The 20,332-nt window shown below is 37.5% G+C and overlaps 3 protein-coding genes across 4 annotated transcripts; 2 read left to right on the top strand and 1 right to left on the bottom strand.

The window, feature by feature from the left end:
- The first annotated feature begins 1,082 nt into the window (after positions 1 to 1,082).
- Positions 1,083 to 4,109, top strand: gnpda1 (glucosamine-6-phosphate deaminase 1). Of its 2 annotated transcripts, none has more exons than XM_041797640.1 (7): positions 1,083 to 1,198; positions 1,479 to 1,606; positions 2,590 to 2,691; positions 2,794 to 2,976; positions 3,097 to 3,281; positions 3,525 to 3,699; positions 3,827 to 4,109. In XM_041797640.1, exons 2-7 carry the CDS (start codon positions 1,483 to 1,485, stop codon positions 3,874 to 3,876), a joined length of 819 nt encoding a protein of 272 aa, XP_041653574.1. In that variant the 5' UTR covers positions 1,083 to 1,198; positions 1,479 to 1,482; the 3' UTR covers positions 3,877 to 4,109. The 2 variants fall into 2 exon arrangements, with proteins under 2 accessions (XP_041653574.1, XP_041653575.1); XM_041797641.1 differs by having other exon boundaries at positions 1,176 to 1,257.
- Positions 4,110 to 5,084: 975 nt separating this feature from the next.
- On the top strand, positions 5,085 to 16,055 carry ndfip1 (Nedd4 family interacting protein 1). The gene is made up of 8 exons (XM_041798012.1): positions 5,085 to 5,263; positions 7,102 to 7,195; positions 11,257 to 11,396; positions 11,533 to 11,620; positions 12,055 to 12,179; positions 13,932 to 13,998; positions 14,127 to 14,235; positions 14,352 to 16,055. The coding sequence occupies exons 1-7, from the start codon at positions 5,228 to 5,230 to the stop codon at positions 14,231 to 14,233; spliced, it is 657 nt and encodes a 218-aa protein (XP_041653946.1). The 5' UTR covers positions 5,085 to 5,227; the 3' UTR covers positions 14,234 to 14,235; positions 14,352 to 16,055.
- Positions 16,056 to 17,854: 1,799 nt separating this feature from the next.
- Positions 17,855 to 19,959, bottom strand: fgf1a (fibroblast growth factor 1a). Its single transcript, XM_041797972.1, has 3 exons — positions 19,697 to 19,959; positions 19,109 to 19,212; positions 17,855 to 18,930 (listed from the first exon to the last, which is right to left on the bottom strand). Exons 1-3 carry the CDS (start codon positions 19,860 to 19,862, stop codon positions 18,742 to 18,744), a joined length of 459 nt encoding a protein of 152 aa, XP_041653906.1. The 5' UTR covers positions 19,863 to 19,959; the 3' UTR covers positions 17,855 to 18,741.
- Positions 19,960 to 20,332: the final 373 nt, after the last annotated feature.

Raw genomic sequence — 20,332 nt, 5'->3', positions numbered from 1 at the left:
TAGTAGAGAACCGATCTCTGTAAACAGCTGATTCCTGGATAATAAAGACTTAGGAAATATATTAAAAATATGGACTGCATAAGATGGAGCTTAAGAATAAACTATGAAGTGATTCTTTTCAAGTCTCTACCACGGTCTGAATGCCAGTTGTCACTTGTGCCTCCTTTTTGCTGGATAACAGCCTGCACATTCGTAGTTTTCAAGGAGTCTTGGACTCATCTCCTTAGGAATCCTAGCCCATTCTTCTTTGGCCAATCTCTCAAGCTCCTAAAGATTTGTTGATCTTCTGGCATGGATCTTGGTCTTCAGTTCACCCCACCGATTTTCAATGGAGGCCAGGGCTTTGTGCAGGCCTGTCAATGTTGTTAATTTAAAACCTTTCTCTTCTATTTCTACTTGCTTGTTCTGTACTGTGTGGCTGTCTGAATTTCTGATTTATACTTCTCACTCCAGTTCTTGACTCTTGGAAAGCTGATTTTTTTTTCCCATGATGCTTTTTCAAGTGACAGCTCAAACCATTACTACCACTATTTGCAAGTTTTCATACTGCGTATGAATTAAAAGATAACTCAGTTTTAACATTAAAAAAGTAAAGCACATCATTGCACAACAGGGGTTTTGTACTACGGCTCAGCAACAAAAAAAGGTCAGTTCTAAAGAGGATGATATTTTTGACCATGTTGCCTCTTTGGTTTTTTGTGACATTTTGTTTCTGTGTGGTAGGTAAAATAATGTAATCCAAAGTAAATAAAATAGGATGTTTGGAAAAGCTGTGTTTAAAGTTCTGTACTCTGACTGCGCTAGGTGGTAAACACTGAATTGTCATAGAGGGCTAATAATTGTGTCCTCATACGTACATTAACGCTATTTTAAGATTATTTTAAGACTTGATGAAATGAATAACGCCTGCTCGCTTAAATGTGAGCAAAATTAGATATTTGACTCAAGCGTTGTTGGAATAACATTAACCAGTCTACAGACCATTTTCCAGACGTCTCAATAGCAACATAGGGCTTGGTGGTGTCATAACTCAAGTCGTATTCGTTAGCTTATTAGCCTACTAGCTAACATTAGCTAACGGAATAAGGACTGAGGTTTACGTCTCTTCCGCGGTTGGCGCTGTTAGCATCAAACATCAGGAATCACATGATCCGTCCAGATCCTGTCTGCTGCGAGTAAAAGCTACAGATACTCAGAGGTAATGGGTTTGTGCCATAACTATTCCTTTGTTGTTAAACTTGGAAGCTAATACAACAGGTAAAGTTTAGGGCGAGCAGTGCGGTTGTATCAAAGTTGTCGTTTGGCAGACTGTTATCAACTCAGATGCATGTGCAGTAATCCCATTTTACTGTTGTGAAATGATGTAGTTCCTTTGATGAGTGTAAAGTCTAATTTAGGTGTGTTTTTTCCTGGACTACTTCGAGACTGAGCTCCTTTAGACAGGCACGGTCTTTTTCACTTGTTTTTCCTTTGTGCAGGACGATGAAGCTGATCATCCTCAATGACTACGATCAGGCCAGCGAGTGGGCTGCAAAGTATATTAGAAATAAGATTTTACTGTTCAAACCTGGTCCGGACAAATATTTCACCTTAGGGCTCCCCACAGGTGAGTCTTTAAAGATGTGTTAATTATATTTCTAAAACACAATGCTTCGGATACTGGATCACATTTTGAAAACTGTGACATATGGTCAGCAGTATTTCTCCCTACATTTGCTGATTAAGCACCAAAGGAGGAAATACCCATTGGATCATGTACTTGGATAATCCATTACTAAAAAAGTGCTTTATGCGTGTTGGAATGTGCACATTTATATATTTCGAAAATTGCTTTTTTAAGACTTAAAGATTTATTTTCTTCTGCAGAGTCAAATGCTTAAATTTACACCCAAAAAGTGAGTTGTGGAGGCTAAGATTACAATATGACAATCATGTAATGTGTGTGTCTTATAATGCAGTGGTTCTCAGTCCTTTTTCCTTAGGGCCCACCTACTCATATTTAAGAAAAGCTTCCTACTTGGAAAAAATAAATTAAATCTGTTGTTAATTTTCAAGAAAAAAAATCTAAAAAGTAAAAAAAAAGTTATTTTTAAAAGAAAAAACTAGAAATGTTACTTAAACAATCTTGAATGAATGTCAACCAAAACTTTGAATTTTCTAGACTATAAGGTTGAAAAATACAACCATGGTTTTCAGTTTGGTTTCATGTATATTTTTGCCTTACAACGTTGTAAATTTATGATTTTTAAAACTTGAAATTTTTGAGTTTCTAATGTCAAAATTTAAGAATTTATTAGCTTGAAAATTTCTTTTTTTTTCTTGTAAATTACAGCTTTTTAAAATCTTTAATTCTGAGTTTGTTTGCTTGTAAATGTCAGACTGAACAATCCTAAAAATGTCTAGTTGTAAACTTTCACTTTTTTCTCAAAAATTAACAGATCCTCTTAATTTTTTTTATATTCAAGGGTGGCCCTAATATGCCTTTGTACATTTTGTGTTTTTGCATGTTAATGGTGTAAAAAATACTGAAATGGAATAAAATCAACAGAAATGAAAACACTGAGCTTGTACACATTTGCCTGTTTCCAGGAAGCACCCCCCTGGGGTGTTACAAGAAACTGATCGAGTACTACAAGAATGGAGAAATCTCGTTCCAGTATGTAAAGACATTCAACATGGATGAATATGTAGGTAGGTCTTCATCACTCTTCCCCACACACAAACTGGTTAAACATTAAGGAATTGTTGAAATCTGTGGTCTTGCATAAGAAGCTGTCATAAAACATTGTTTAGGGCTTCCCAGAGAACACCCAGAGAGCTACCACTCCTTCATGTGGAATAACTTCTTCAAGCATATAGATATAAGAGCAGAGAATACCCACATCCTAGATGGCAATGCAGCAGACCTGCAGGCAGAGTGCAATGCGTTTGAGGAAAAGATAACAGCAGCAGGGGGGATCCAGCTCTTTGTCGGAGGTATTGAGTTTGGCAACTTTAACACATTTCATATTTGTGCTCACACACACTCTACAAATGATTTCACCTGTTGTAGTTGAAGTGACAGTTGAATCCAAAATATTTCTCCTGCTCTGTTAGGAATTGGACCAGATGGACACATTGCCTTTAATGAACCTGGTTCGAGCCTGGTTTCCCGTACAAGGGTTAAAACCCTGGCAAAAGACACCATCATGGCTAATGCCCGATTCTTTGATGGAGATCTCTCAAAGGTGCCCACCATGGCTCTGACTGTCGGAGTGGGTACTGTCATGGATGCAAAAGAGGTGAGAAGCCAGGATAAGTATCAACAACCCTTTGTGTTTGTGTTTAAGTTCTTACCTCTGTTGCTTTTTCTATAAAATTTCAAATGTACCACTTGCCAGAAGGAATCTGTTCCTTCCAGGAATGTGCTTTGAGTTGCAGGACACTGAATACTTCAATAATTGTATCTCTCTGACTCAACAAGAAACACCAATTGCAAGTGGTCTTTGTTCAGGCCATAAGTCACATTTCCACTATCTTCTCAGGTCATGATTCTGATAACTGGAGCACACAAGGCATTTGCTCTATACAAAGCTATAGAGGAAGGCGTGAATCACATGTGGACAGTGTCTGCTTTCCAGCAGCACCCACAGACTGTTTTTGTATGTGATGAAGATGCCACCCTAGAACTGCGTGTCAAAACTGTGAAATACTTCAAAGGTGAGACTGCATTACAAAATGTCATTGCTTGTTTAACTATATTTAACTTTCTAAATTGTCAGCTCAGCCCAAAATTTGTTGTTGACATGATTCAGATTAAACATGCTGATTCTTGCCCTGTTTTTAGGGATGATGCATGTTCACAACAAGCTGGTGGAGCCGCCGTCTTCTAAGTAAAAGAGGAACTGAGGAGATCGTATCAACTTTGATGACTCCTGTTTTTTTTTCACACTCCAGTGATTCCTTTATTTCCTGATCAAGATGCATTGTTGCACATTGAACAGTGCTTGGTGTCAACTTATACTTGTGATTATCAGGTGCTGTAGTGTTTGGGCTTTTCAGGTTATCATGTGAATGTTTATGCATCTTTGCTTCTCATGTGTTCTTTGTAATAAAGTACTTTTAATTTGTATAGCTCCCGTTGTCTCTGTGTTATATGAGATAGTGCTGAGGAGACACTCTGTTCCTCCTGTCACATGACAACACGGAACAAGTCGTGTTGCCTTCATGTGATCCTTGTAAACTTAAATTTCAAGATTCATGGTGGATTTGGTGATCAAATGAATTATTTTAGTAAATTGTGTAGATTGTTAGTTACAGAGAAATGATGAACTCTCCTTTTGCCAGATGTGTAACTTAACATTACATCTCTTGATAAAGGACAGCACAAGCACAATTGGTGTACTTATAGCCCATTTTAAAGGTACGATTTTTCCATTTTAGTGCTATAAACACATAGGTTACTCAAAATGCTTACCTGCTAACACACTCTGAAGGCTGATGGGAATGACTCCTTACCGGGCTTCATTTTTTTATTTCAAATTTCAATTTTCAAACTTAAATCTGTTATTTCTAACTAACTCTATCAATATGCCATATATACATTAATACTGCAGTTTATGCATACACTATACACAATTTACACAGTATACTGAAACTACAACTATTTAATTTAACGTAAAAAAAAAACAAGATGCCGAAAAGTATGTAGATATTTTGCATTGAAACAACGTTTCAGGTTTATGTTACACTGGTAACCTATTTATAATTGAAAATATCACTGAAAGAGGATTTTTGAAATATAAAACAAGCAGAATGTCGCCTGTTGGTATTAGTGAAATTAGTGAATTAGTTTCAAATATCTAGTCTGCATTGACATTTTGCTGATCAGTAATTTGAAATGTATTACCTAAAATCATTTTAATCTATCGAACATTTATTAAAATAATACAGTTGCATGTGGATATGGTTTTAATGTATCTGTTTCAATGCGAAATGAGTTTATTTCACATCGTTGTATTAATTGTTTACACACTCATGTGGAAACAGGCTACATCCGGATATTCCGACGGCACTTGAAGGCAGCATCAGATCCTGCTCCGGGCGTTAGGAGGAGGAGAAGGAAGGAGATGGCCGACAAGTAGGCAGTGCTACCTTTGGTACTTCTTTGGCACAATCCTTTTAAACAGCACACCTTCGCAACTGAAAGGGGGAGAGGACGTTTTTAATATTTCGTTCCTCTTCCATAATGGCAGAACAAAACAGCAACGTCAGATATCAAGAGGTGAGTTAACAGTTGGGTGGCACGCCACAACGTAACTAAGAGCTAGCTTTAGCTGTTAGCCCAGTCAGCTAACAAGTCAACATCAGCCTGTCAGTGAGAGAAAACGAGCTCTGCCGAGGTTTGTTTACGGGCGGGCCTGACTTAAGAAGAGATGTTACAAGATTAAACCTGCTTCCTTTGACTAGCATGTACTACACAGTACATGGAGATAATTTAGTATCTCATTTAAAGGTATTACGACGCGTTTTCATTTAGTCGTAGAATAGAAACGTTAGCTACTGTTTTCTGGCCTGAGCAAGAATGTGTGATGATAGCTGACTGACAGAAAGTCCATCTGTACTTTTAACAAGTAATATATTTATATAATACAGATGGATAAATACATAGGTGAATTCGTGGCTTGCTCATTTATTTTCTAATGTTAATTTGTAGATAATGTTGGAAGTTCTCAATGTATAGTTAGGCTATCAAATGAAGTTTATATTGATAAACTCTTGATGATTGATTAGTGGTTACTGTTATCACCTGTGCAGGTAATCTACCCTGTTTGGACTGGGGAATGGTTATATGTACAATGACCACTTGTTGCACATAATATAACATTACATAAGAGTGTGTGTGATATTATCAGTGCCCCTGCGTAGAAAATTTCATTTGTCCATTTGAAACACCTTCAGTCCACCTTTATTATGCTTGTTATGTACCCTGGCTAAGTAGACATTTGATTTGTAAGCCTTGAGGCATTTTGAGGTAGTCTAGCATTAGGATAGCGACCGCTTTTGGCTCTGTATTGCATTGGCTAAAATAGTTGTGTTATCATCAGAAAATGCAAATGGTAAAGTATGACTGAATGACAGATTGTCTTCTCTGTTTACTGCATTGTGAAATGTCTGGCTAAAAAGGCAGAATGATGTTGAAAAAACTCACATTGCACTATCTTTAATTTTTATTTAGAACCCAAATCTTTTTTTCTTTGGCCCACATGATAGGACAAAAATGTGAAGTCAATAAAATAGTTCAATACTGAGGCAACTATGTAAACTCATAAAAGAATCAATATAAGCTTTTGCTTTTTGCAACACGTTTCTTTTGATTAAAAAATGGATCCAAACATTTTTGCCTCCAAATGGGGTACCATTATGGTCTGAAAGCATATATGCAATTTATTGTGCAGCCCTACAGGCTGAAAAGGAAACATCCTCAAATTGATGTAAAATATTTTTTATCATCTTATCCATCTTGCTTAAAGAGCTGCGGTATTTTTTTGTATTTTCCTAATTTAACAATAGTCATTTAATAATTGCTACTTGGTGACAGTTGACTACCACTTTCTGTGATTCTCTCTGATTGTAGTTCAGATTTACAGAGTTAAGGCTAGACATGCACATATAGTAAAAGTTGGGGCTAATGCCAATGTTAAACTCATTTATTTAGCTGATACCAACAACAACAATGTTTTTTCATTACTTATAGACTGCTTATATGCCTACATTTTCTCTCATGTTTGACCATTAAAACAGATCAGAGCTTGTCCAATTGGTCTCTTCTTCCACCTGGTATATTTTTTTTTGGGGGGGGGTTCAGCAGCTAGATCTACCAGATGCCAGCATAAAACTGATTGGACACAACAAATAAACATTGGTAACTGATATTTATTTATGCCACTTTATCTGTCTGATGGCTGGTGTAAATGGCCAAAATCAGTCAAACTAGTGCGTCCCTCGTTGTTGTCTTTTCTTAATATTGTATTCTTTAGTTTATCACAGCCTGCAGTTTCCCTCTATGATTAAACTTAAGTTTGATGCAGGTTGTGGTGTTGTTTGTTTACATTCCTTCAGCTGGTAAATGAGGAGGAGCCAGCCCAATCCTCCCAGGACGGTCCTGCCCAGGATGCACCACCACCCTACAGCAGCATTGCTGCAGCAAATGCAGGTTAGAAACTTTCACTGCTCCATGCTGGATGTCTCAGATACACACACAAGAAATGTTTGATTCTTTAAGTCATAGGTTCTCAAAATGTAGCCTGCGAGCCAATGGCGGCCGGCAGAAGCATTTCTTGCGGCCCACAATTGTTAAGACAGGAAGCAAGACACACTGAGACTGACTGTTTGTTCTAAATAAGTTTTTACATATATTCTGAAACGGACTGCACACAGGACTGTTATATCTCAAATTTGATGTTTCTCAAGGTTTTCTCAAGTTTTGCCAGGTTTAGCCTATTTTATTAATTAAAATGTGTTTATTACACATTACTGGATGCAGACCAATAAATGTAAACTTTCTTTTTCCATTTTTTTTCCTTCTGCGGCCCTCAGTCCAATGTTGGGTTCCTAAATTGGCCCTCAGCTATCAAAACTTTAAGAACCCCTGCTTTAAGTGTTAGTGATGCTGTATGTTTATCCTTGATTGGAATCCAAAGTACATCCCTAAGAAGTAAGAAAACTTGCAGCAACAAAAGAATATAGCATTTTGGAGGGTACTTCTTTCTACAGTCCCCCTACTTTCATAAAGTTTCCACTCTGTCAGTGAGCTGTCAGATATTTTGATGTTTGCATCCAAAATATTTTAAAAACTAACCTTGACTGTCAGTACAAAGGTTAAAAATGTGTATTTAGGAAAAAAAAGTTTTTATATATGAAATCTAATAAAATTAAGTAAGGCACAAATGCAGGCATTGTTGAACCACAGAAACACAATAATTGAATAGTAATATGCAATCTGTCAATTATCTACTCTTATTTGTCCTGCATTGTAAGCTGTTGAATGATTCATGTTGGAGTTAATGGCTTTTGAGTAGCGCTTTAGAAAGCCCTGATGTTTCTAATCGCACTTCTTATGAGGGCAGAGGTCAATCGTTGCGTAAGTGGGTGTCGCCTTGAGCTCTTCAGAGAGTCCACTGATCTGGTTCATTGCAGTTTGTGTATGGACAACACAAAGGAGCTCTCTGGAGAGCTGCCAAATGACCCAGATAAGAGTCTGTGCTCGTATTGGACAGAACATTAACGTAATGGACACATATACAACTAATGTCTTTCTTCCTGATGCTGCTCACCCCTCCCCAATCTGGTCTGGGCTATTATCCCTGCTGCAGCTCGTCATGCTAAAGAAAGTGAAAGTCGACTTTTATCTTTCAGCATCCAAACCTTTGTACATGCAGCTCATATTACTAACTTTGAGCTCCACTGATACCATTTAGATATAGAATTAGTCCAGTAAATTAAAAATACTGCCTTCTTGTTTCTGTTAGAGAGAAATGGCAGTTATCTGTAATTCTTTCTTTTTATCAGCCTGTCTGTTGGAGGAGAAAACTGAATCTGAATACTGAATCTACTAGAAGGAGGAAACTGGTGTCAGATGTTTTAATAGCTAGTGTGACCAAACTCTAAAATTGATGCACTAATGTTGAGATGTTCTCTAGATCCATCCATCAGTCTATTATCCGTACCACTACCACATATTCTGTGTGGGGTCATAGGGGCCTGGTGCTAATTCAAGCTGCCCCCAAGTGAGAAGCAGGGTACATCCAGGACTGTTCACCAGTCAATCACAGGACTGCTCTCCAGATTCTAATGAGAAGTGTGTTCATGTTTGGTCAGACATCACTTCTTAATTGAAATGCCTTATGAAATAAAAGAGCTGATGATGCATCTAATAAAAGTTATTTTTCTCTGTTTATCATTAATTATTATGAAACTGGGCTGAAATGATTCCTCGAATTATTCGGGTGATTCGATTAAAAAAAATCCTCAAGGCAAATTATCTGCCTCAAGGCTTCGCTTAAATCAGTCCTGTATCAATATTCGCCCATGCTGTGAGCTTTGGCATTTATGTGGCACAATGCACTTGTTTTCGCTGTTACTATGACGTAACATGCGTGATGTGAGGCGTGAAAATCACAAGGGAAGAGATGTTGATGCAGTGATGTCTACAGGCATGCGTCTTGTGTTACTCAGCCACTGGCCGTGGCTTCATGGCAGATATGGCGCTATGCCTGCACTGGTGAACCTACGCAGATCTCCGAGTTTACGCACTGTCTGCATGACTTGCTGGTGTGAGACAGCACTCAGTTTGTGTCTGCAGACTTCAGGGAAATTCATAAACTTCTCTGAGTGACCTGACGGTTTCACAGAAGACAGGCTTCACGATTCAAGTCCTGTTTTGTTGCTTTCCCTCTCTTGCTTGTGCGCACGTTATACATTTAATTATAAATTATTCAAAATTCAACGCGATGTCTGGATTACAGAGTATTTTTCAAAACGTTTCAGCATCCCGAAATATTTGATAAAACTTGTATTGAAAATAAATTGACACCAACTAAATAGAAACACGTTACTCCCACAGACACTGGCTGAGACCGAATAGGTTAAAGTTCATCATCATACAGTCAGGATTTAACAGGCAATAGAAGCAGCTTTATCCCTTAAATGTGTTCTCCATGTCAGTGGATGGTCTTAAAAGGTTATATTATTATGGTGGATAAACTCACAAACAAAAATGTGTAAACATTAAAAGTGAACACCCTTTAAAAAAAGACCATATTCCTGTAATCTAAAGGTTCACCTTTCAGACATCATCAGACCACTGTGTGAATGATGGAACTTTATTCTTGCTAGAATGTAAAACAATACGTTCATGCGTAAACTAGAGGATGTTAAAATGATTAAGTGTCCCTTTACCTAAATGATAAAATTGGAGAATAAAAGTAAACTATTATAAAAGAAATAAAGTGTTGGCACCCAAAATTTTCTGGGAGAGGATCCCTAAAACCCCAAATATGGCATAAACTAATGTAATTATTTAACTTCCTGTCCTTGTAGCGTTAAGAAAAGTAAATTATCATCAGAACTTCATTACACTTTGTAAAAATATATTTTCTTTAGAGAATCTGTTAATACCAGTTTTTAATATAGAAGTAGTTCATTGGGCCCAGCTTCTTTTCTCATTTGTCTTATTAATACTTCTTCTCTTACAAAAGCAGAAGTGATTGGTAAAAAAACAAGCAAACAATATTTCTTATTAGAGTACTCAATTAATCGCCAGAAGAATTGATAGAGTACTCAGTGACAAAATGGATCGATTGCTGCAGCTCTATTATGAAATACAGTCTATAATCTGTTACTTTGAGAACTATCCAGATAACCAGGTCAGCTTGTTCCCTCAGTGTTTGTTATTCAATATGATTTTAATAAGATACAAATATCAACATATGTCTGTTGAGGGAACTACCAGTCTTGCTGTCATTCACATTAGTAATACTGCCTAATGTTACAATTTTTATTAACATCCTTATCATGTATGAGGTTTGTCAGGAGTTAGACCCGCAGTTGTACGTTTTCTTTTTCTATAACAGACGGGCATCTGCTTTCTTCACCTTCAACTCAAGCAATACTTTTCAGAGTAGAATGCTGTAGATGAACTAGCTCTTTTTGCTGTTTTTAAAATGATTTTTGGGGCTTTTATGCCTTCATGAGAAAGCTTGTGAGAGGTATGCAGGACAGTGCAACAGGCCAGATACACCCACTGCGTACATGGGGCACGCCTTATACCACCAGCACCCCAGCTCTTGTTGCCATTTGAAAGAGATTTTTAATTTATCTGTACTGAGTAGGGATGCACAATATTATCAGTATTGTCAGATATTAGCTAGATGTTTACAATTGATAATTTGGCTTTAACAATCTGCCTATATCAGCTGTAAATATTGGCTGTACATACGAATAAGTACGTGGAGTTTTAGGCTGGACCAACAGACCTACATCAGCTGAAGTCTTTTCCTTGGTTCATCATCATTCCTTACACTTTAAAATGTTTTAAAAATTTCTTTAGTTTGTTTGAAAGTTTGGCTCCCAAAGTGACTGTATAGGAAAAAGCTGGCCCTTGTAAAAAATATTGTTGATTACCTCTGACATATACGATTGAAAATAATAAGAAATGTCTATTTGTAGACCAGAGATCTGCTTCTGAATGAATAGTTTTTCTTGTTTTCTTCACAGCTTTCTTTGAATACAAAGAAGATGGAAGCAGATTCCCCAACCCTCCTTCCTACAGTGTCGCCACCACTTTACCCTCCTATGATGAGGCTGAAAGAAGCAAAGAAGAGGCGGCCATCCCTCTGGTAACAGGAAGAGTCACGGTACACTGATTTGATTTTCTAAAACAGTTAGAAAATGTCCTAATATCTCTTTTATTATAAAATACTGTACATGATATTAGAAAAAATACAATACAATAAAGGTGAATGGCTTTCTTATTTTGTTCGTTTTTTACAGGAGGATGACTTTGTGGCGAGGGATGACTTTGAAGATGCCGACCAGCTGCGGATAGGGAACGATGGCATCTTCATGCTCACTTTCTTCAGTAAGAACTTGATCAGAAATTCAACACAAGGCTATGAGATTTTTAGTTCACAAAGTTTATTTGTGTAGAGCTTGTATCTAGTGATGGTACAGGTATTTAAATGATTATTAATATGTTTTCATTCAACATGAAAACTAAACATTTTCCCTGAATTTTCAGTATTTGTTGTAGAGTGTCTCTTAGAGAATATATTATACTTTTTATATATTGAAACGTTTTATTCTCAAAGGCGGACAGTGCCATGGAAAATCACAGAAGTGTATTTTCTATCAAAAGATGGAGGAGGTGGAGAGTGTGTCAGCCAGTAAAATAACTTTAAAATCCCCTGCTCCTATGCGCATGCTATTAGCATGACATACTGATAAGTTAATCCAAGGCATATGTGTGGTATTTTTTTGCATTTTATTAATTATTGTTTTTTTCTCTCCTACCAGTGGCATTCCTCTTCAACTGGATCGGCTTCTTCTTGTCTTTCTGTTTGACCACATCAGCTGCTGGCAGATACGGGGCCATCTCCGGTTTTGGCCTGTCCCTCATCAAATGGGTTCTTATTGTCAGGGTAAGAGCTCTTCAGTAATTATTCAAATACTACAAAGCAAGATTAAGAGGAGTCTGTTGAGTCTAAAGTCAGAGTTAACAATGTCATAAAGCTGGCTTGCCATTGAGGCTAATCATCATGGTAGCTGATTCTAAACTCATGACCTGATCAGGACCAGGTTATGTTCAGATATACGGCTTAAGACTCAGGGCACTGTAAATCTTTATTGGGAAGACTGTGGTCATGGAAATTTCTGTGATCATGATGTGCCGTTTGTAATGCCACAGAATGAAGCAGTACAGTTACTGTAACTGTATGCGTCTTATAGACGCCCATCTTCTTGTCTGTTTCATGTCATATTCACTTGTCATATTTCAGCAGATCATCTGCTCAGTTTAAGAACAATACAAAGACCTAAAAAATATACTCATGGCATGTTTAAATATCCTGAAAAGTCGGATTTACAAGAAAACACAGATAATGAAATTGATTATTCTTCAGGATTCATCACACATAAATCCATTCATTGGATTAAATTTTGATCCGTCTAATTAGCTACCAAAGTTGGGCTGGTTTCAACATCGTTTCATGACATCAAAGTAAAACACTGAGTAACAGCTCCTTAAAATGCTGCTGAAATTATGTGTGTCATTGTGAATGTTTACGAGATTCAGACATAAATGAGACCAGCAGTTTATTGAACTGTAAAACCAACCGATTCAGAATCCACAAATTAAACCGTTACTTTTCTGCCATGTCACTCTTCTCTTGCACAGCAGCAGTGACGTTTTTACATCACTAATTTTTATCTGGGTTCTCACAGCAACTTGAAAAGTCTTAAATGTCTTAAATTGCATATTTGAAATTTAAGGTCCGATTTTTACCAATGAGAGGAGACATGTCGTTATCCAATCCTTATTTTCCAGTCACCGCTATACGATTTTTAAACGTCCTCATATTTTTGCATAAATATTCTTCAGAATTCAGGGAATTTCCTGGGGTGTAGGGCCCTTGACCTCTCTCTGATTTTATCAGACTCAATTTGATTGAATAAACTCTACACTGTCACAAAAGTCTAGTCTAGTTCTCTAACATCTGGTCTACCAGGTTGCCTACTTGGAAATCTGTGCTATACACCCTTATTTTGGCAGGTCTTCTGGACAAAAATTGTTATTCTGCTTTTTAATAGTTAAACTGTTAAAACGAGTTATGATAAATTATACTTTACGCTGTATTGATAGAAAACTGTTATAAAAAGGCCAGAAATCATCACATTTGGGTATTTATGCCTTAAAAATGTCTTTGTCCCAAACCATTTGACATTTCATAAACCATAGATCATAAATTTAACCTGATTTGGTGAAAGACAAATCTCACGTCTTTCATTTTTGGAAGCTTACCATGCAAAAAGTGGTTTTCATTTTTCTCAGTTCAGGTATTAAAAAGTCTTAAACGTTATTTTTAAAAGCATGTAGGAACCTGTTTATTCATCATCTCATCATTTCGATCTGACAAAAACAGGCAGCAGGTGATGGTCCATTTTGTGTTGTGGAAGCGCCAAATGACGCATTAAAGGCCCCTTCTCATGTGACACAACCTGAAGCAGAAATCCAAAGTTAACAGGGAAACTTTATAACCAGCTTCATATATCTTTAACCAGCCTTTGGGGTATACCCCTGAGCTCTATGCGGCAGACCCACTGATTCAAAACTTGTGTAAATGTGTATGAAAACAATCCTAAACCATCCTAATCTAATCTCTTAATTCTTCCAGTTTTCTACCTACTTCCCCGGCTACTTTGATGGACAGTACTGGTTGTGGTGGGTGTTCCTGGCTTTGGGTAAGTGAGAGAAAATATTAAATAAACAGAAACAGAATTTATCTGCTTATATCCTGATGAATATTTAATGTTCTATGAATCAAATTAATAGCAGAATATATATATATATATGTTTTTTTTACCTCCAGGCTTCATGCTGTTTGTCAGAGGTTTTGTTAACTACTCCAGAGTGCGTAAACTGGCTGATCCCACTTATGCCACTCTTCCCCGAACAAGAGTACTTTTCATCTATTAGAGGTAGGTTGTATTTACTCAGGGTGCAGCCCCCAGTTCCCTGCTGAAACTACACACAGATGCTTATTTAACCAACCCTTATGATCTGTTTTGTTCATCTTCCACCTGCTTAAATCCAGGATCTTGGATGTTGAAGAACTGGACAACACTTGCAGCAGCTCTGCAAAGAATTCGAAATGTTAAATGAAGACACTGAGCAACGGTTGGGCCAGACATGTTGTTGATATAGACAACTGTTGATAATAATATTCAGGAATTATATCACTTCTTCTATTTTATTGTTTTTGGATCTTTATTAATGAACATGGTTAACAGTGATAGTCCCTTAATGTACTCATTAGTGGCTAATGTTAAGTGCTATTTACATCGCTGTCTGTAACGTATAAGTAATGCCTTATATCATTTGGTGGTAGCATACAAGCATGCATCTGCCCTTAAGGTCAATAATTAGGGAGATATTCATGTTGGCGACACTTGAAGCCAACAGGTTTAAATGATTAAACACTCAGTAGATTTGCTGTAGCATGCGACACACTTAGTAATCTGCACTAATCTCTCTTCATGGTTTTATTGTGACTATTAGAGGCTGTTTTTAGACTCCACATGCACCCAAAATGCAAGCTTTCATTAGGCTGTAAATGCTGGTATACAGATATTTATTTAGTTCTCTCACCTGTTGGCTTTAAGTAATGTTGCCCTTGTTTTCAACCAGAAGGGGGCAGTGTTGTCTGCTGTTGGTAAGTCCTGTGTTCATTAAGGGCATCATTAGAATTAAATGTACATGCTTGAGATTTTAACACGGTGTCAGTAGAGCGACTCAGAATGACATCATGTGTCAGAAGAAGTTCTGATTTCTGGTCAGTGTTTTGTCACACATTAAATCAGGTAATTATCCATCCTGGAAATGGATTTTGGCTTATTATATGGTCTGAGATAATCCAATTAGAGTTCATTAAACAAAAAAAAACAGACAGCGACAAATGTCAGGAGAGAAACCCTGGAAGCAGGTCAGCCAACAGAGAAGGGACGCCCAAGTTTGGGACACCTAAAGCCACCAAGACGATAATTTTTCTGCGCATATGAGCACATTTTCTGGTTCATATCCTCAAAAAGCTCATGTAGATGTAAGAGCCTGACCTTTCTATGACTCTGCTGTGAGTCAGTGGAGTCTCATTCTCTGTCAGTGGAAAAGCTCTGTGATTAGACTAGAGCTGCTCTGCTGTCTGAATTTCAGCCGTTAATGATCTCCCTCTGACATTTGGATCAAATTATCAAAGAGCATAAAAATAACCTAAACTCCATTTTCAGGTGGGATTTTTTGCCTTAAGATTTAATTGAAACATGGGGAAGGGAAATCTGTTTTTTTTTTTTCTTTTAAGATCATGATTACTGCGATGTAAGATGTTCGCTGTTTGTGGGTGTTAAATCTATATCAAAGAATGTTTTGTATGCAGGTGCACTTTTAGAAACATAACCAATAAAGCCCAGAGCACGTTCCCGTCATGACTTTAAGACCTGAACATATAAAAGAAGGAATGAATGATGCAGCAGTGCAGGATTTTGTTTCTGCATGAAATGGTGGAACAAACTTGTGTTTTTAATTTCTCCTTTGTTGTCAATGGAAGGATTTACTGTGGATTTAAGTCTGATCCAGCAAACTGAATTGTTTGTCTTATCAGTTAACTCCACACATCTGCCATGGCTTAGGTACAGGCTCATTCTGCTTCTTTCTATGTGATGAAGAGCTGCAACCCTGGGGTTTTGTTGATATGAAACTGTACAGAAATGTTTAGTGTTAAATAAATGTCACTTTTATTGCCTCAGTTCTGAGTTGTCTGGATTATTGACAGCTGTGCAAAAGAGCCAGGTGGATAATGATTTATCACAGCTGTTTGCATGTTGAGGCATTGGGAGAGTTATGGCAGGTAGATGAAAATATTCTGCCAAAATGCACTTTATGTTAACCCATGTAATGTGCAAATATTACACATTTGGAGCATCATGTCAGCATGAAGTAACAGTTGGAAATGTCATAATATGCAGCTCTTCACCATGGTACATACAGAGCAGTGAAAAGTTCAAGCATTGGTTCATGGATCCATGCCTCCAGAGCAGCACAGATTACAGCATGTTAGACTAAAATAGACACAGCCTCACACCAGACCAGCAGAAATATCCATTGTATGTTAGAAAAGGCAGTGCACACATTTTGGGCATTTTAAACATTTTCTCTTCTTTAGGTTACAATGAAAGAAGTAAATCCTGCATACCGTAAAACTTCAAATAAAGCCCATCCCAGTTTAAGGCCTGGTTCTTTTTACTAGGCTGGTCTTGCTGCACATTTTGTCAAAGGCATGTCTCAAGTAGAAGCACATATGCATTAAGTGATGAAATAGTTTTAAAGATCAAATAGATGTGCAATCTTACAAAACAAGATCGAGACAGTGATTTGTAATTCAATCTGAGTAGATCTTATTTTGGAATAGTTACATTTTTGTGTAAATTTAAATTCAAATATTCTCACCAACCGTTGCTGTTCATGAGATCTGTTCAGAAAATATTAAAATCACACTTTATATTGACCCCTGTCCCAAATTAAGGCAAAAGATATGAAAGTGCCAGAGTAGTAAATGAAGTTTGACAGTAATTCTTCTCAGCAGTGCATAAGAAATGCTTTTCTCCCTTCCTCTGGCCTGAGTTTCCATCAAAACTCACAGATAAATTACTTAACTTCACACACTCTGACACAATGGTTCCCATCTCTTTTCTGTTTGGAAGCTCCCTACATGTGTCTAAGAAAAGCTGACCTTGCGGAGGACCCACTTGGAAAAAATAAATGTAAATTTAATAGGCCTCACAATTACAACATCATATAAGGGCCACTTTCCAAAAATAAAAACAATAGAGAAGTATGTATGTGAACCAAAATGAGAATATCTAAGGATTATTCAGACAAACAGCTGATTGCAAGGAAGAAAATCCTTCCAGATGAAGCTGTTTTCCTTGTGCAAGTCCTGCAGTTGAGAGCCTAATCAAATGATACCTTTAACTTCAACTAAGCGGTAAAGAAATATTTGTGATTTTAGCCCAGAATCATCACACTATAATTGTCATCTGGACTTAGAAGAGACATTTCTTCAAACAAGAGCTATGCAACCACTGTTTCAGTTTAGTTACTATGACATACATTTATGACTTTAAAACCTTGAATTTTTTTGAGTTTATAATGTCGGAATTTATCACTTTGTATTTTGGAAAAATTCAAGTTTCTTCTCCTAAATGTATGTTTTATACTCAGAAATTAAGAGTTGGGTTTATTGGAAATAAACAACTTCATAATCTACAAAACGATTTTTTTTTTGCTCAAAAATGGACAGATCCTCCATCCTACTTTAAAATATTCTTAGTGTGGCCCTGTTACGTCATTATAATTATGTTTCCTAGAGCAGACTGGACTCGGGGTTGAGAACCACTGCTCTAACTTACTATTAATATATATAAAATCTTCATATTCTAACATATAACTATCTTAAATATAATCTAAAATAATAAGTATTAATATAAAACTACACCAGAGATTTTATTTCACATTTATAGCATATTTTTGTTTTTCCCTCTTCATTCCATGTAATCTTCTAAAGTGGTTCTCAACTGGTGGATCAGGACCCAAAAGTCCATCATGAGTGTGCCTGGAAAAAAACAAGGCAAAAAGTCTCAGATGTATGGACCGCCACCTTAAGTGGATAAACATTTGTATACTTTATTTTACTCTGTTTTGCTTTAATAGCATGTAAAACGTCCTTATTCCCTCAAGATCGTATTTATCTGATTATCTTGGGATAACAAAGCAGGTTTTTGCACAAGAATGACAGATGTCTAACCCAAATTTACATTATCATTGGAAGTAGAGTAAAATAAATTGTATGCATGCATGTCCTCCTAGGACTTCTGTAATGATGCACTTTTAAACATGTTTTGTGCTGCCTCTCTGTTCAATCATATTTTGTTTTATTTAAGGTCCAAATTGCAATATTTTTCGTTTTTAAATTTTAGTGGTTGAATTTTTCTTACATTTTGGGTGCCATTCTTATCAATGAGCTTGGTGGGTCCAACCAGACCAGTTGTGAACCACTGGTTTAAAGTGTCCCTAATTTTAAGTACTAAATGAACTTGTAAAAGTCACAACAGACTGAAGCTCAGCTGAATCATTTGTCTGCTGCTGCAGATCCTCTCCTTGGTTTCTTTCTAAAACAGGCTGCTGTGTTAGTGTATGTTAATCAGATGGCATGCACATCTCTCTGACCTGATGTTCTTTGTACAGATGAATATTTGCACATAACAGTAGCTAGTCTTTGCCTTGATGATACACACCATCAGCCATTTTTCATACCTTAACCATGTTTTGTTCTTGTCTAAAGCTTACATAGCAAATTAAGGCAAGTGTATACTGTAACAAATAAATCCATCCTGTAGCAGCTTTCTTCCCCTTGTGTTCACATCCGTGAGTCTTCACTCCAGCTGTCGGGGTAGAAAGAAGATGGCCTTCTGTCCAATGTGAGTCCTCGGACCAGGTTTAGGTTTTCCGTTCCTTTTCAGAGCTACATACCAGTTCTCCTCCAGATATTTCTGAGACTGATACGTGTTGTAGTGATTCTCCTCCAGCTTCTCCAGGAAGTAGCATTCATCAGACACTGTGGGCTGACAGAAACAGAACAAGCACGAACAGATGACAGCATTTTGGTAGATGGCTTGAGGTTAAAAGTTGAGATCAAGACTGTTCCATTATCTACAACACATATAATGGATGGCTGCACTATGAAGTGTAAGGCCCTGATATACTACCTCACAGATCATCAGATGTGCTGTAGATACTCACTGAACTGTACAGTCGGCCCTCATCATTCATAGCCAAATATCGCCCAGCTTCTGTTCCTTGGATGATCACTACGCCGATATCCACCGCTGTGACCTTTAAAATGACTGAGAAGGAAGAGTTTCAATGCAAAAACAAGAAAACAACTGAACCCTGTAGTTACACCTCAATGAACAGCTCAGCTTAGATGAAAATGATGAAAAGTTCATGCTTGGCTATGATGAGATGACAACAGAAGGCATATAAGCTATGATAAATCCTACTTTAAGACACAGGTGATGATCATGCAAGAGCATCTTTGAATCCATGGGACTGAAACTGAAACTCTTGATGGCTTTGTGTCAGTTTTTGACATTTGAAATGGAAAACTGCATTAAGTATCAGACACTCAAGCTTTTAGCTTAATTTTGATCAGTGCAAAAACAAAATTACTTGTTAGACCTCTATTTCCCAAGCAAGTTTAAACGCGGAATCCCCCTTTAAACATCCAACACTGTGCTTCCTGAGGGCGCATGTGTCTTTGGACCTGACACACCTTCATGCTGCAGGCCTGGCCTGCTTGTAAAATGCGCAGTGTGCTGCAAGTCTTACTGTGATCGTCCCCGTCCTCCCTCTGGCCCTGCACCGTCCCATCGGGTAGGATCTGGAGGTGATGTCCGCCATTCATGCAGTACAGCCGAGTCAGCCGCCTGAAGTCCCGCCGCAAGCCGCCGTCCGCTGTTTGATCCTCGGAAATCAACGTCTGCACGTCCGCCATCCTACTCAGAGGAGGATCAGGAATCAACAGGAGGTTTACAGAGAGCAGGATGGTTGTTTGTGGAAAAAATAACCAGCTCTTTCTGCCTCCTTGCAGTGGTCAGGTGTTTACATGCGCGTGGACGAGCGGAGAGATCAGACAGGCGGCTGGATGCGCGTGCACGACCAAAGATTAAGCTGGGAAAATGTTTTGGGTGTGAACACTTACACGACAGATATCAACAGTAACTACAAACGATTGAACAATTATCTCATAGTTTTATTTTTAAAGTGATTTTGTTTCTTCTGTGTTCACGCGAGTTTAAGTTTAGCTAGTGGCTAACAATCAGGCAATTCATCACAGATACTTGTAGGCCTACATATTTTACATTTTCCTTCAAATTTTTCGTTATCCTTAAGAAATTAGAATTATTACTCCATTTTCCATTTAAGAGTGGATGCCTCAAAAGAAATAAAGACTTTACAACAATT

This window comes from Cheilinus undulatus, linkage group 10 (assembly GCF_018320785.1).
Source record: "Cheilinus undulatus linkage group 10, ASM1832078v1, whole genome shotgun sequence".
In the NCBI taxonomy this organism is placed as follows: Eukaryota; Metazoa; Chordata; class Actinopteri; order Labriformes; family Labridae; genus Cheilinus; species Cheilinus undulatus.
The sequence above is the reverse complement of the archived record's forward strand: the minus strand, read 5'-3'. Positions and strand labels throughout refer to the sequence as shown.

Bases quoted from the DNA above. Each gene is read 5' to 3' on its own strand.
- gnpda1 (XM_041797640.1), top strand. From the start codon at position 1,483: ATGAAGCTGATCATCCTCAATGACTACGATCAGGCCAGCGAGTGGGCT. The intron at 2,692-2,793 runs GTAGGTCTTCAT...AACATTGTTTAG, and splicing joins CAACATGGATGAATATGTAG to GGCTTCCCAGAGAACACCCA. The intron at 2,977-3,096 runs GTATTGAGTTTG...CTGCTCTGTTAG, and splicing joins GATCCAGCTCTTTGTCGGAG to GAATTGGACCAGATGGACAC.
- fgf1a (XM_041797972.1), bottom strand. From the start codon at position 19,862: ATGGCGGACGTGCAGACGTTGATTTCCGAGGATCAAACAGCGGACGGC. The intron at 19,213-19,696 runs GTAAGACTTGCA...CTTCCTTCTCAG, and splicing joins GGAGGACGGGGACGATCACA to TCATTTTAAAGGTCACAGCG. The intron at 18,931-19,108 runs GTGAGTATCTAC...TGTTTCTGTCAG, and splicing joins AGGGCCGACTGTACAGTTCA to CCCACAGTGTCTGATGAATG.
- ndfip1 (XM_041798012.1), top strand. From the start codon at position 5,228: ATGGCAGAACAAAACAGCAACGTCAGATATCAAGAG. The intron at 5,264-7,101 runs GTGAGTTAACAG...ACATTCCTTCAG, and splicing joins GCAACGTCAGATATCAAGAG to CTGGTAAATGAGGAGGAGCC. The intron at 7,196-11,256 runs GTTAGAAACTTT...TTTTCTTCACAG, and splicing joins CATTGCTGCAGCAAATGCAG to CTTTCTTTGAATACAAAGAA.